This window comes from Lactuca virosa, chromosome 2 (assembly GCF_052849685.1).
Source record: "Lactuca virosa cultivar CGN04683 chromosome 2, Lactuca_virosa_CGN04683_v6, whole genome shotgun sequence".
Classification (NCBI taxonomy): Eukaryota; Viridiplantae; Streptophyta; class Magnoliopsida; order Asterales; family Asteraceae; genus Lactuca; species Lactuca virosa.
Window position 1 is genome coordinate 61,926,159 of NC_136427.1, and position 14,601 is coordinate 61,940,759.

The 14,601-nt window shown below is 32.0% G+C and overlaps 1 protein-coding gene across 1 annotated transcript; it reads left to right on the forward strand.

The window, feature by feature from the left end:
- Positions 1-8,891: 8,891 nt before the first annotated feature.
- Positions 8,892-13,013, forward strand: LOC145157454 (uncharacterized). Its single transcript, XM_079076491.1, has 3 exons — positions 8,892-9,486; positions 9,568-10,029; positions 10,114-13,013. Exons 1-3 carry the CDS (start codon positions 8,892-8,894, stop codon positions 13,011-13,013), a joined length of 3,957 nt encoding a protein of 1,318 aa, XP_078932617.1.
- Positions 13,014-14,601: the final 1,588 nt, after the last annotated feature.

Below are 14,601 nucleotides of genomic sequence, written 5' to 3' on the forward strand. Positions count from 1 at the left end.
ACAGGAAGTCAGGTGGCAAACCACAACAGCTTAACATGCAAACAGAACTATATCAAGCCCAATTAAAGACAAATCATTATAAGTGCTCACGAAGGTGACAAATGTATGATTCTTAAATTGCAAATTTGATAACTATTCTAAAATGCTAATAAATGTATGATTGTTATTCTGCTATGCCAATGACATAAAGGATCTAAAAAATTGTCAAAGTTCTATATAATACACATAAATATCCCTCTTTAACTAACTGGGAATGCAAATTTTCACTTATAACATATGTAAACAAATTCCTAGAATAAGTTATTAGGCTTGAGCACTATAATGTCAAATTTTAAATTTAAGGTAGTTCATAAAATACAGTTAAAATGTTAATCTCCTGAATTTCCACTTCTACGCCTACAATATGCTATTTACCTCAAAATAGTTAAACACACTTAAAATGAAACTTGTTAGGGTTTATGAAGAGGTTATACTTGATATAAATTATTCCCTCTATACTATGGAAGTTGAAACATTTTATAATTTAGGGTTTCCATAAAAAAATCATGTTATTTTCCAATTTTAGCAATGTACTTCGAATTATACCATCATAGTTTAATTGTTATTTCATAATTACAAATACATATATATATATATATATATATATATATATATATATATATATATATATATATATATATATATATATATATATTGCTTATTATAACAGTCTCCTAATTTGTTTTAATGATTTTGGACCATTTTACCCCTCCTGCAGCGTTAATGCTTTTGGTCTGTTTTACCCCTCCTCCGCGCATTTGTATTGAAATGGTTATGTGTTGCCAATTAAAATATGAATAAGAAAACAAATCATAATTTTTTTTTTGAAAAAATGATGCTATATTTGAAAATACAATGCTTAAATAGTTAAATCTTCTATGTTTATTTACAATACAGATGTGGTATGACTCGAAACCTGTTAGAATCTGTAAAATTAAAATACTTGTAATCTTTTTGTACGATTATAACGCATTCCTAATTCGTTTTAATGATTTTGGACCGTTTTACCCCTGCTGCATCATTTTTTATTTTTGACCGTTTGGCCCTTAATTGCATTTTCACTGTTGTAGCTTACATGTCATTTTGATTTATTGTTGTAAAAAACACTAATAATAAAAAGAAAATCATTTAACTTGTTTTTTACCTACTAAATTCAATTAAGTAGTTACAAAGGCTTAAAAATATCTAAGATTTGATCAGGGAAATTCAAATGATACATTTTGCTTTTTTCTTTTGCTGTTTTTATCTACTATTTGTTTATTTAAATGTTATTTATATGAATAAACAAAATATAGCATCATACTTTAATTTTTAATTCATCTTTAAAATATATATATATATATATATATATATATATGTTTTTTCTTATTGTAACAAATTCCTAATTGGTTTTAATGATATTGGACCATTTTACCCCTCCTGCATTGTTAATGATTTTGAACCGTTTTACCCTTCCTCCCCCCATTAGTATTGAAATGCTTATCTGATGCCAAACAAAATATGAATAAGAAATAAACATACTTTTTTTTTTGAAAAAAATATGCTATATTTGAAAGTACAATGCTTAAATAGTTAAATCTTTTACCTTTATTTACAATACATATGTGGTATAACAATGATTGATCATTTGTTGGAGATGTACAGTCATTTTATATATCTATTATTCTATATTTCATTATGAGTCGAAACCAGTTACAATCTATAAAATCAAAATACATGTAATCTTTTTGTACAATTATAACAGATTTCTATTTCGTTTTAATGATTTTGGACCGTTTTACCCCTCCTCCATCATTTTTGATTTTGGAACGTTTTACCCCTACTTAAATTTTCAGTGTTTTATCTTACAGGTCGTTTTGAGTTTTTGTTGTAAAAAACACAAATAATAAAAAAAGTAATTATGTTATTTTTTCTTATTTAAGCATTATACTTTAAATTATAGCATCATACTTTAAAATTTAATCCTTATTTACAATAATTTTTTTTGTTATTGTAACATATAATTCGTTTTAATGATTTTGGACCATTTTACCACTCCTTCATCCTTTATGATTTTGGACCATTTTACCTCTCCTCCCCATTTGTATTGAAATGCTTATGGGTTGCCAAATAAAATATGAATAAGAAAAATAGCATAATTTTTTCTAATATGATGCTATATTTGAAAGTACATTGCTTAAATAGTTAAATCTTTTAACTTTATTTACAATACATACGTGGTATAATTGTTATTGAACATTTGTTGGAGATGTACAATCGTTTTATATATCTAATTTTCAATATTTCATCATGACGTGCATGCAGTTAGAATCCTTAAAATCAAAATACATGTAATATTTTTGTACGATTATAACAGATTCCTATTCCGTTTTAATGATTTTGTACCATTTTACCCCTCCTGCATCTTTTTTTGGACCGGTTGACCTCTTATTGCATTTTTAGTGTTTTAGCTTATAGGTCATTTTGATTTTTTATTGAAAAAAACATAGATGATTCGTTTTAATGATTTTGGACAATTTTACCCCTCTTGCATCGTTTATGATTTTGAACCATTTTACCCCCCTCCCCCATTTGTATTGAAATGTTTATGTGTTGGCAAATAAAATATGAATAAGGAAAAAAAGGATAATTTTTTTTGAAAATATGATGCTATATTTGAAAGTACAATGCTTAAATAGTTATATGTTTTACCTTTATTTAAAATACATAAGTGGTATATCTATTATTGAACATTTGTTGGAGATGTCCAGTTGTTTTATATTTCTATTATTCTATATTTCATCATGATTCGATTTTTAATAAACCAAATAAATTTTTTGGTGAAAAAAAATCAGTTAATAACTGTAAACGCAAACATGTAAGATTTTGTACAATTATAACATATTCGTAATTTTTTAATGATTTTGGACCGTTTTACCTCTACTTACATTTTTAGTGTTTTAGTTTACATGGCATTTTGATATTTTGTTGTAATAAACACTAATAATAAAAATAAAATCATTTAACCTATTTTTTTAACTACTAAATTCAATTAAGTAGTTACAAAGGCTTACAAATGTAAGAGATGGATCTGATGTTAGTTTCATATTCTTCATATCCCAGCCTTAACCTAATTCAGTGGCCAACATATTTGCTTGCTAGCAAGTTTCCAAATGCTCTTGACATTGCAGTTAAGTTTCGATCCAAGGATGCTGATCTTTGGAAGTGTATATGTGTTGATTAATATATGAAGTGTGCTGTCATTGAATGATTCGAGTCCTTTAAAATTGTGTTGAATGGTTTAGTTGTTGGACATACTGTTAACATGTTAATCTTCTGAATTTCCACATATACCCCTACAATAAGCTTTTTACCTTAAAATAGTTAAACACACTGGAAATGAAATGTTTTAGCAATTATAAAGACGTTAAACTTGCTATAAATTATTCCCTCTATACTAAGGAAGTTGAAATATATTTTAACTTGGGTTATCCATAAACAAAATTATGTTATTGTCTTATTTAACCAATGTGCTTTGAATTATAGCATCATACTTTAATTTTTAATTCATCTTTACAATATATATATATATATATATATATATATATATATATATATATATATATATATATATATATATGTTTTTTCTTATTGTAACAGATTCCTAATTGGTTTTAATGATATTGGACCATTTTACCCCTCCTGCATTGTTAATGATTTTGAACCGTTTTATCCTTGCTCCTCCCATTAGTATTGAAATGCTTATCTGTTGCCAACCAAAATATGAATAAGAAAAGAACATACTTTTTTTTTGAAAAAAATATGCTATATTTGAAAGTACAATGGTTAAATAGTTAAATCTTTTACCTTTATTTATAATGCATATATGGTATAACGATGATTGATCATTTGTTGGAGATGTAAGTCGTTTTATATATCTATTATTCTATATTTCATTATAACTCGAAACCAGTTACAATCTATAAAATCAAAATACATGTAATCTTTTTGTACGATTATAACAGATTTCTATTTCGTTTTAATGATTTTGGACCGTTTTACCCCTCCTCCATCATTTTTGATATTGGACCGTTTTACCCCTACTTACATTTTCAGTGTTTTATCTTACAGGTCGTTTTGAGTTTTTCTTGTAAAAAACAAAAATAATAAAAAAAGTAATTATGTTATTTTTTCTTATTTAAGCATTATACTTTAAATTATAGCATCATACTTTAAATTTTAATTCTTATTTACAATAAAAAATATTTTTTTTGTTATTGTAACATATAATTCGTTTTAATGATTTTGGACCATTTTACCCCTCCTGCATCTTTTATGATTTTGGACCATTTTACCCCTCGTCCCCCATTTGTATTGAAATGCTTATGGGTTGCCAAATAAAATATGAATAAGAAAAATAGCATAATTTTTTTAAATATGATGCTATATTTGAAAGTACATTGCTTAAATAGTTAAATCTTTTAACTTTATTTACAATACATATGTGGTATAACTGTTATTGAACATTTGTTGGAGATGTACAATCGTTTTATATATCTAATTTTCAATATTTCGTCATGACGTGAATGCAGTTAGAATCCTTAAAATCAAAATACATGTAATATTTTTGTACGATTATGACGAATTCCTATTTCGTTTTAATGATTTTGTACCATTTTACCCCTCCTGCATCATTTTTTTTGGACCGTTTTACCCCTAATTGCATTTTTAGTGTTTTAGCTTATAGGTCATTTTGATTTTTTGTTGAAAAAAACACAAATAATAATAAAAAAATTATTTAACCTAATTTTTTACTTACTAATTCAATTAAGCAGTTACAAAGGCTTAAAATGTAAGAGATTTTATGAGTAAAAGTCAGATGATACGTGTTGGTTTTTTGTTTTGCTGTTTTTTATCTTTTATTTGTTCAATTAAAGGTTAGTTAAATCAATAAAATAAAATAAAAACGGTTGAGGGCACTAATGGAATTAGCACTGTCAACGTTATTGGAGTTTAGGGACCATGTTATTAAAGTTGAGGGATAGTGGGTATAACCGTTTCTTATATAACCCACTACACCGGATTTTGCTTTGCACAATTATTCCTACTATTTAAATGAATTCAATGAAGTATGTCCATTTTATAACATCGAAACATTGTGTGTCTCCATACGTTTCTTCATTCTGCTTCAATTAGTCGGATTTTCTGAAATTGGAACACATATAAGGGTGATACAAGGTTTCAACTTCATATTAACTATTACTTTCTCCTTTTTTAATGTTTGTTTATATGTTGGTAAGTGCTATATACCGCAAAAAGTATATGATTTTTGTGAAATTGGATAAGTTGGATCGTTTAACCATTGAAATATTGTATTGCGTTTTCAACTTTATTTAGTATGTTTGTTGCTTTTGTTGGTTTGTTGGTAAATAACACGTGTTACAGAAAACAAATTCAGATTATTTTGCCACATTTTGTTTGTTCTTGAGTAAAATTGTAGATGGATTTATGTTTTAATTTATTTTGATGTAAGATGTTTTGCTATACAGGTTATCTTTTGCTTTATGATATCTGTCAACACAAACAAATTCTCTTTTGGTATGTAATTCTCTGAAACAATAGATCATCTTAAATTTTGTTTCTTAGTCAATAGTATTAACATGTTTAATAGATTTTATGGTTTAGTTTTTTTTAAATTTACTATTATACTAATATGAAATTTAACAAGTATTTCATTTGGGTTTACCAAATTAATAAGAAAGTTGTTAATCATATGATCTAATAGATTTTAAACCTAATAACGGAAATCTAAATTGGTTATAAAATGCTTTATACAATTGTAATTATAAATGTATGTATACATAAATAACATCAGATTTTGTAATGGCATCGTATTATTATATTTGTCATATTAGATTATCGTTTCATAAACTTTGTTTAATTTAACTTACCAATGTTTATAGAGGATGGATGAGTATGTCAATATTGAAGTTTATCAATCTCTTCGATTCCAATATACTGGAGTTTCGTATAAGATAGCATTTGTTCGAGTTCATTTTGTATGGCACGACACTGAGAGAAAAAGAAAACTGGTTATATTCATTGATAAAAATGTTGGTATATATCTTTCTTATTGATATTATATTTTTCATAAAGTTTTACTAAATTTATATTTTTAGAGAGAAAAAATGGCAGATTTTGTCCCACAAGAATTATTTCATTTATATGGTGATCATTTGATGGGATGTCTTTTTTCGTTATCGTCTTTTCAAGTAGAAAAATTTCACTTCCATGAATACCCAAGATATGAAAAGTACTGTTTCATTTATGGTGATTTAAAGATTATTATCAATGAGAGGACACAACTCACTCCGATAGAGGTGGATTTTCACAATGGATTTCCTTTATATCCATTAGTGTTTCCTATTAAAACAGTTATGCATGACAGTTCTGTTCGAAAACTTATAATCGATACATATAAAACCATACTTATTTTGTGATCATATGAACAATTATATATATTAAATATATATAAATATATTATTAGGTTATGTTTTTGTTTTTTTGTAGATTTTGTTGGAAAAATTGTCTCGGACAAACGGATTAAATTCAAAGATGAGTTTATAATACTTTTGGGAGATGAATTGTAAGTAAATATTTTTATTAAATTTTTTCATAAGTATTTTGTATGTAAAATGATAGAAAAATCAAATGTTTTATTAAAACCTATAAATTATTTGTAGGGGACATAGAATTCAAACGAAGCTATATGACACAAGTGCTTCGCTTATTGTTCCAACGTATCGTGCAATATGAAGGAAATATATCATTTTTGCATCTCGGGTCAAGTTGGTTCGTTTACCGTCAAGTATGTTATAAATTATATTATCCTTATTATTATACAATATTTTGTCTTTCAAATTATTAAATGACATTGTTTTATCTGTAATATATATTAATTTTTTTTTTGCAGTGTCTTTTGGTATCAACAAAATTTACGCAACTTGCATTTAAACCAGATATGCCTGAAGCACACAATATTTAGATTTAGTATAATAGTAAAGTAGAATTTTACTTTGATTAGCTATTAGTTTATTTTTATTAGATTTTTTTTGAACCTTTATATGTCTATAGTACTGTTTTATTTTCAAATTTCTTTTACTTATGTTTGTCTTATAATGATATAGTGAAACCAAAAAAATTGCTATTCGGTTCAATTTAAAATACTTACTATTTTGTAAACATAACAATCAGATTTCATATGTATGTTATAACAAAAAAAGGATCATAACAACAATAAAGAAAGTCAATTATGAAAATAATAGATTTTTATTGCTAATAGAGTTTATGTTAAACCATAACAATATGTTCTTTGTCTTTTAAGTAGTGTATGAAATGCTTTGTTTATGGATCTAATGATGTATCATATGTTATCGAAACATATATATTGTAATGGATAGTCTTGGTAATACATCTCTTCATTCAAGTGACTTTGATTTACCCTCAACAACCGATGTTTCTACTTGTTTACCTTCTGATACTATTGAAGTCGAACAAGTCACGAGACGACGCTGTGGAGGTTGTCCTAGGGTAAGAGGACGACCTCCAGATTGTAGCATTGACGATATTACTTCCCCAAGGTGTCGTCATGGGAGACTGTCTTTTGTTGCGTCTCCTTACTTTGTTGGTGACAATGCTCATCGGTATTCACCACATGGAAGTATACATGTCAATGAGAATATTATTAATTCAAATTCGGTACCTACCATGACATTCTCATCGGGTTTATATACTTATGTTTGTAACTCAGTTACTTACATCGAGCAACCATATGTATCATTTACATTATATAATTTTATATTAGCCTGTACTGTCAACATCGAGGTGACGCGCGCTTCCAATCGACCATCACCTCATATGATAATTTCTTCAAGTTCAACTATTGGAATTGACGGGAATCCATTTCATTCGACTATAATGAGTAACTTGAATGCTCCAATTACAACTAATAACTCAGTTGTACATTCGGTGATACGAACTTATAGTCTGGATAATGGTAGAAGTTCTATTGCTTTACTTTCTAATACTTTTGAAGCCCCACCAGTCTGGAGACCAAGTCGGGGTGGTCGTCCTCGGTTAAGAAGACGACCTCCAACTTTTAGCATTGACAATATTAGTTCCACATGTCATCATCGTGGTAGACCTTCTTCTGGTGTGTCTCCTTTCTTTGTTGTTGTGTCTCTTACTTAAATTGATCAAGCATATGTATCATTTATATTATATATATTTTTTATTAGCCTCTCCTCTGAACAACGAAGAGATGCACACTTTCGATCGACCATCACCTCATATTATAATTTCTTCACGTACAACTGTTGATATTGGTGGGAATTTATTACATTTGACTATAACAACTAACTTGAATGATCCGATTAGAACAAATAACTCAGTTGTACATTCGTCCATACCAACGGTGGATAATGCAAGAAGTTCGTCTTCTAATGCATTACAAATTATACATTCTCAACGTAATCCTTGAATACTTATGAATCAATTATTCAACTTCGTAATAGTATGTAATTTCCTTATATTTAATTCCTTTAAATTCATGTTCTTTAGATCGTATGTTGTCGTATTGGGATTGTGGTGATGCAACTCGCACATGTATACACTGTCAAGCTATATTATGGTATGAGGAGCGGACCATTAAAATGTATTCGCCATCCATTCCAAAATTCTCCATATGTTGTAGTGAAGGGAAGATTTAATTGCCTTTGCTTATGCAACCTCCTGAATTGTTGTGCAACTTACTGGATTACAACGGTGATCGACGATCTAAAGTTTTTAGAAAAAATATTAAGCTTTTAAATCGTATGTTTGCGTTCACGTCAACCGGAGGAAAGATACATACGAGTGGTAATGATGGTAGAGGTCCGTATACATTTCATTTGAATGGACATAATGACCATAGAATCGGTACTTTGTTACCTACGCACGAGGATGGACGTCCTAGATTTGTGCAGTTGTACATTTATGATACTGAAAATGAAATCGACAATCGATTTTATGCCTTACGCAATTGTGTTCCTCCAAGGTCAGATGTAACTATGCTTCGAGGGTTGGTTGAAGAACTCCTTTCTATGCTAGATGATAATAACTCATTGGTTCAAGCATTTCGTATGGCTAAAGATAGGTTCCATGAGTCATCAACACAGTCGGTTAAGATTCGATTAATTGGTAACCGAACCAAAGACAGGAGACAGTATAATATACCAACTGTATCTGAAGTAGCTGCATTGATTCCAGGTGATGGTAGTCCTATACAGTCTCGTGATGTACTTATTGAAGATCGTGGTGATGGTACCGTGCGAAGGATAAGTGAACTGCATCCATCTTTTATGGCGTTGCAGTATCCGTTACTTTTCCCATATGGAGAAGATGGGTTCCATTTAAATATCCCTTTATCGAGTAATTCTACATCATATAAAAGAAAGAATGTTACCTTGAGGAAATATTATTGTTTTTGTTTTCATTTTTGGTTAAATGAAGGTAAAAATCTACATAAAGCCGGTCGTTTGTTTCATACATTCATAGTTGATGCTTATGCTGCAGTGCTTAAACATGATTTAGAATGGTATAAGAGAAACCAAAGTACTATTCGTTCCGATCTGTATCATGGTTTGACTGATAGTTTATGTAGAGGCGAAACAAGTGCTTCATATGTGGGTCGTCGAGTTATACTACCATCATCATTAAATGGTGGAACGAGGCATAAGATACAACAATATCAGGATGCAATGGCCATATGCCGCTGGGCTGGAACACTGGACCTATTCGTTACGATGACGTGCAACCCTAAATGGCCTGAAATTGAACGTCATATTCAAAAAATGGTACCTGGTCAACCAAGTACCGATAGACCTGACATTGTTGCGCCTATGTTTAAGATTAAGCTTGATGAGCTCATGAATGACATAAGGAAAAAACATCATTTTGGTCGTACAAAAGCCGGTATGTTTTCTTAATATTTTTGTTTTCGTCTTTAATTTTAATGTATGTTATTTCCTATATAATTTTAATTATATGTGTATACAGTTATTTATACAATTGAGTTCCAAAAATGTGGGTTGCCACATTGTCATTGTCTTGTGTTTCTTCATCCGCCAGATAAAACAACCACAGCCCAAAAGATTGATCAATTTGTATCGGCAGAGTTGCCTTCTCAGGAAAATGACCTAGTTGCTTTCGAAGCTGTTCGTAGTCACATGATTCATGGTCCATGTGGCCAACTTAACACTTTAATTCCATGTATGCACAATGGAAGTTGTTCTAAAGGATACCCTAAGGAATATTGTGATGAAACTTTCATTAGGCGTGATGGTTGGCCCTGTTATAAAAGGTCTAACGATGGTTCGAAAGTTAAAGTTGGTAATGAGGATATCATGCTTGATAACCGATACGTTGTTCCTCATAACGTCGAATTGCTTGTCAAATATGGTTGTCATATAAATGTTGAGTATTGCAACCAAGGTAGTTTGATTAAGTATCTTTTTAGTTACATTAATAAAGGCCATGATCGTGCCACTGCTGTTTTGGAAGGTCCAGACAGAACACGATATTTTATATCGATGTTGCACCACGAGAATGAGATCGAAGAATATATTAATTGCCGTTACATTTGTGTATCAGACTCATGTTGGAAATTGTTGGGCTCTGAGATGCAGTATCGCTCGGTTGTAGTAGAAAGACTACCATTTCACGAAGAAGATTGTCAAAGAGTTTACTTTAGAGAAGATGATGATATTGCAGAAGTTCTGGATAGGAGGGTATCTGTGGTGTCTAAGTTTACTGAATGGATGAGAGCAAATCAATTATATCCAGAAGTTCGATTGTTAACTTATTCAGACTTCCCGACGAAGTTTACATGGCATGAAAAAGGGGATGTTAAGGAATGGAGGCCATGTAAAAATGGTTTGGTTATTGGTCAGTTATATTTTGTAAATCCAAACGAAGGAGAAAGGTATTATCTTCGTATGCTACTAAATGTTGTACGTGGACCCTGTAGTTTTAAAGATATTCGCACTGTTGATGGTGTTGAGCATCCGACATATATGTCTGCTTGCAAAGCGTTAAGGTTATTAGGAGATGATTGTGAATGGCTTGAGTCAATCCGAGAGGCTTCCCAATGGCAGTCAGGAAACCAACTTCGAGAACTATTTGTAATTATTTTGTTATTTTGTGGTGTTACTGATCAAGCAAAGTTTTTTTGGGATTGTTTTCCATTTTTATCAGAAGATGTTGCTTATAATCAACGTAGATTGCTTGATAATGAAGATCTAATGTTCTCGCATGATGAGTTGGTAAACTACACTCTGCTTTATATCGATAATATTTTATATGGGAATTGTCATTCATTGGTTGATTTCCCCAATCTACCTCAGTTAAACCATAGTTTGTTAACTATACTTTCGAATAGGTTAATTGCTGCTGAGCGGGCATACAATGTCGAAGAAGAAATAATAATTTTCAATGAGCTATACAGTGGTTTAAATGTGCAACATAAAGAAGTTTATACTCTTATAATTAATGCTGTCACTGAGAAGACAGGTGGCTTTTATTTTGTATCTGGTTGTGGAGGGACATGCAAAACATATTTGTGGAGAACAATTATTGCTTCTATTCGATCACATGGAAAGATTGTTTTATCAGTCGCGTCATCTGGCATTGCTTCTTTGTTATTATCAGGTGGTCGTACAGCGCACTCCATGTTTAATATTCCTATTGATATTGATCAAGACTCAACTTGTGGTATCGATATTGGCTCAGATCTCGCAGAGTTGATTAATATTGCTGAGCTGATTATTTGGGACGAAGCTCCATTACAACATCGTTATTCTTTTGAAGCTGTTGATCGTGCATTTCGTGATGTATGTCGTTATTATGTTCCTGGATCTGAAAACAAAGTGTTCGGAGGGAAAGTGGTAGTTCTTGGGGGTGATTTTCGTCAAATTTTGCCTGTTATTCAACATGGAACACGTTCTGATCTTGTTTCCTCTTGTATAAACAAATCAGAAGATCTATGGAATTCATGTTGTTTTTTTGTTTTGACAACTAACATGCGTTTGTCTGATCAAAACATTACTGGCACTGGACTTATAAAAATGTGTGAATTTAGTAAATGGATTCTTGATATGGGTGTTGGTCGGCTTCCTACGTGTATAGTTGAAGGTGAAGACGATGCTACATGGATCACTATACCTGATGATCTTCTTATTCCTGTTGCTGATAATCCTATTGATGATGTTGCATCCATTGTATTCCCTGATATTTTGAGTAGAGTTAACGACATCTCTTACATAAAGGAACGATGCATCATTTGCCCGAAAAATGATGATGTTGACATGATCAATTTACATGTGCTTTGTAAGATGTCTGGTGACATGCATGAAATGTTAAGTGCTGATGAGATTTGTCGAAGTACTGATAAATTTGCCGAATTGGAAATTATGTATTCTTTAGAATTTCTTAACACGTTGCGGTATTCAAGAATTCCAAACCATAAGTTAAACTTAAAGGTTGGTGCACCGATCATTTTGTTACGTAACTTAAATTTGCAAAGAGGTTTGTGCAACGGGACTCGGTTGGTCATCACACAAATTAGTCGGAGGGTTTTGGAGGCGATGATTATTACCGGTACTCATATTGCAGAAAAAGTATTAATTGGTAGGATTGATATGACTGCATCGGATACAACATGGCCTTTTAGATTTAAAAGAAGACAATTTCATGTAAAAGTTTGCTTAGCTATGACAATCAACAAAAGTCAAGGGCAAACGTTTAATCATGTATGTGCTTTCTTGGCGAAACCTGTTTTTTCACATGGTCAGCTTTACGTGACAGCGTCTCGTGTAACCTCTCATGCTGGTGTTCACTTTTATATTGACAACAACGGGAAGTGTGGTAACAATATGACAAAGAATGTTGTTTACAAATAAGTTTTCTATAATTTACTATTACATGGAATAAACAACATTGAATGAGTGGATTGCAAGTTCCGATGTAATATCCAAAAATTTTACGCCAAACTTAAACTTTTTCAATCATAAATAAAACCAAATAGTAATTGTTTACAAAATGTTTTCAATCATTATTCATCAGAGTGTCCCAATAACCAGATCATAAGGATGAGGAGCGGTACGGTCACGCCTTCGCCTTGCCATGATCTCCTGAAGTACCTGAAACAATAAACTGAAAACTGTAAGCCCGAGGGCTTAGTGAGCTACTCCCAAAATACCAATACCCCACTGATAATACCATATCAGTAACAGACAATCAACAACATGCATGCTGGGCCATCGGCCTGAATGGACCGCCCAATAGGGCCTACAGTCTATCTGAATCTGAATCTGTCCTGAGCCTTCGGCATAACTGGACCGCCACGTGGGCCTACAGTCTCCCCGGACCTCTCATAGGGTATGTTGGCCTTCAGCACAAAGCAGGACCGCCTCAACCCAAGCAACAAACAAATAACCATGTGCGCATAACTAACATATACTGGCATATACAAACATCAAACATATCTATCTCACTGATCACCAAACATAGCAATCTCTCATAACTAGGGCACTGACCTAGCAGGTCACTAACATATCAATCCCTACGGATCATAAGAGCATAACATACTGTCTATCCTGATTCCGATCTAACAGATCATATCCACATGTAGCATACCATAACGATAACAACTAAAGGGCCGGCCTTGGTGCCTTAGACCCTATCAATATAGTGAGGATAACTCACATTGCAGATGTCGACTCGGTAGATAAACTTCAACCCTCGGATCACTGCCACAAACTCCACCACCTATTACCATAGTATGAATATACCCATAAGTCCTCAACCTTACAAGGTACTCCATAAACCTACTAGTCAACCGTTGGTCAAAGTCAAAGTCATCAGTCAAGGTCAACAGTCCATGTTGACCTTGACTCGCCGAGTACCCCCGACTACTCGCCGAGTTCCTTGGAGTACTAACCCACTCGCCGAGTCACCTAAGTGACTCGTCGAGTTCCTTTGGTTTACGATCCAGACCCTAAGGCCACTCGTCAAGCTTCCCTCTTGCAACTTGACGGTTACACGCGCATACATAAATTGGGGAAACCTCAACCGCCTCGCCGAGTTGTTCATCCACTCGTCGAGTCTACGACAATCTTCATTGGACTCGCCGAGTTGTTCTTCCAACTCGCCGAGTTCATGCCTATCTTCATATGACTCGCCGAGTCGACCATACGACTCGCCGAGTCCCTTCAGTCTTTTTTGCCATACATACTCATTTGAGCCATGCAGCGGCTCCAAACTACAGATCCAAGATTCTAAGGCATGCATTTCACGTAAAGTTGCAAACTTTACGTGCATGCATAGCTACAAAGGCTCTTAATGTCAAATCCAAGCTCACAATGGGGGTTTCATACTCAAAGAGGCTTTATACATGACCAAATTCGGAGCTTTATGACTCTAGAACCCAAGAAGGGTACAGATCTGAAGTTACAATTTTAGATCTAGCTCATATCCCACATTACCATC

Coding starts and splice junctions, on each gene's coding strand:
- LOC145157454 (XM_079076491.1), top strand. CDS start 8,892: ATGTTTGCGTTCACGTCAACCGGAGGAAAGATACATACGAGTGGTAAT. Junction 9,487..9,567: donor TTTAAATATCCCTTTATCGA/GTAATTCTACAT, acceptor GGTTAAATGAAG/GTAAAAATCTACATAAAGCC. Junction 10,030..10,113: donor TTTTGGTCGTACAAAAGCCG/GTATGTTTTCTT, acceptor ATGTGTATACAG/TTATTTATACAATTGAGTTC.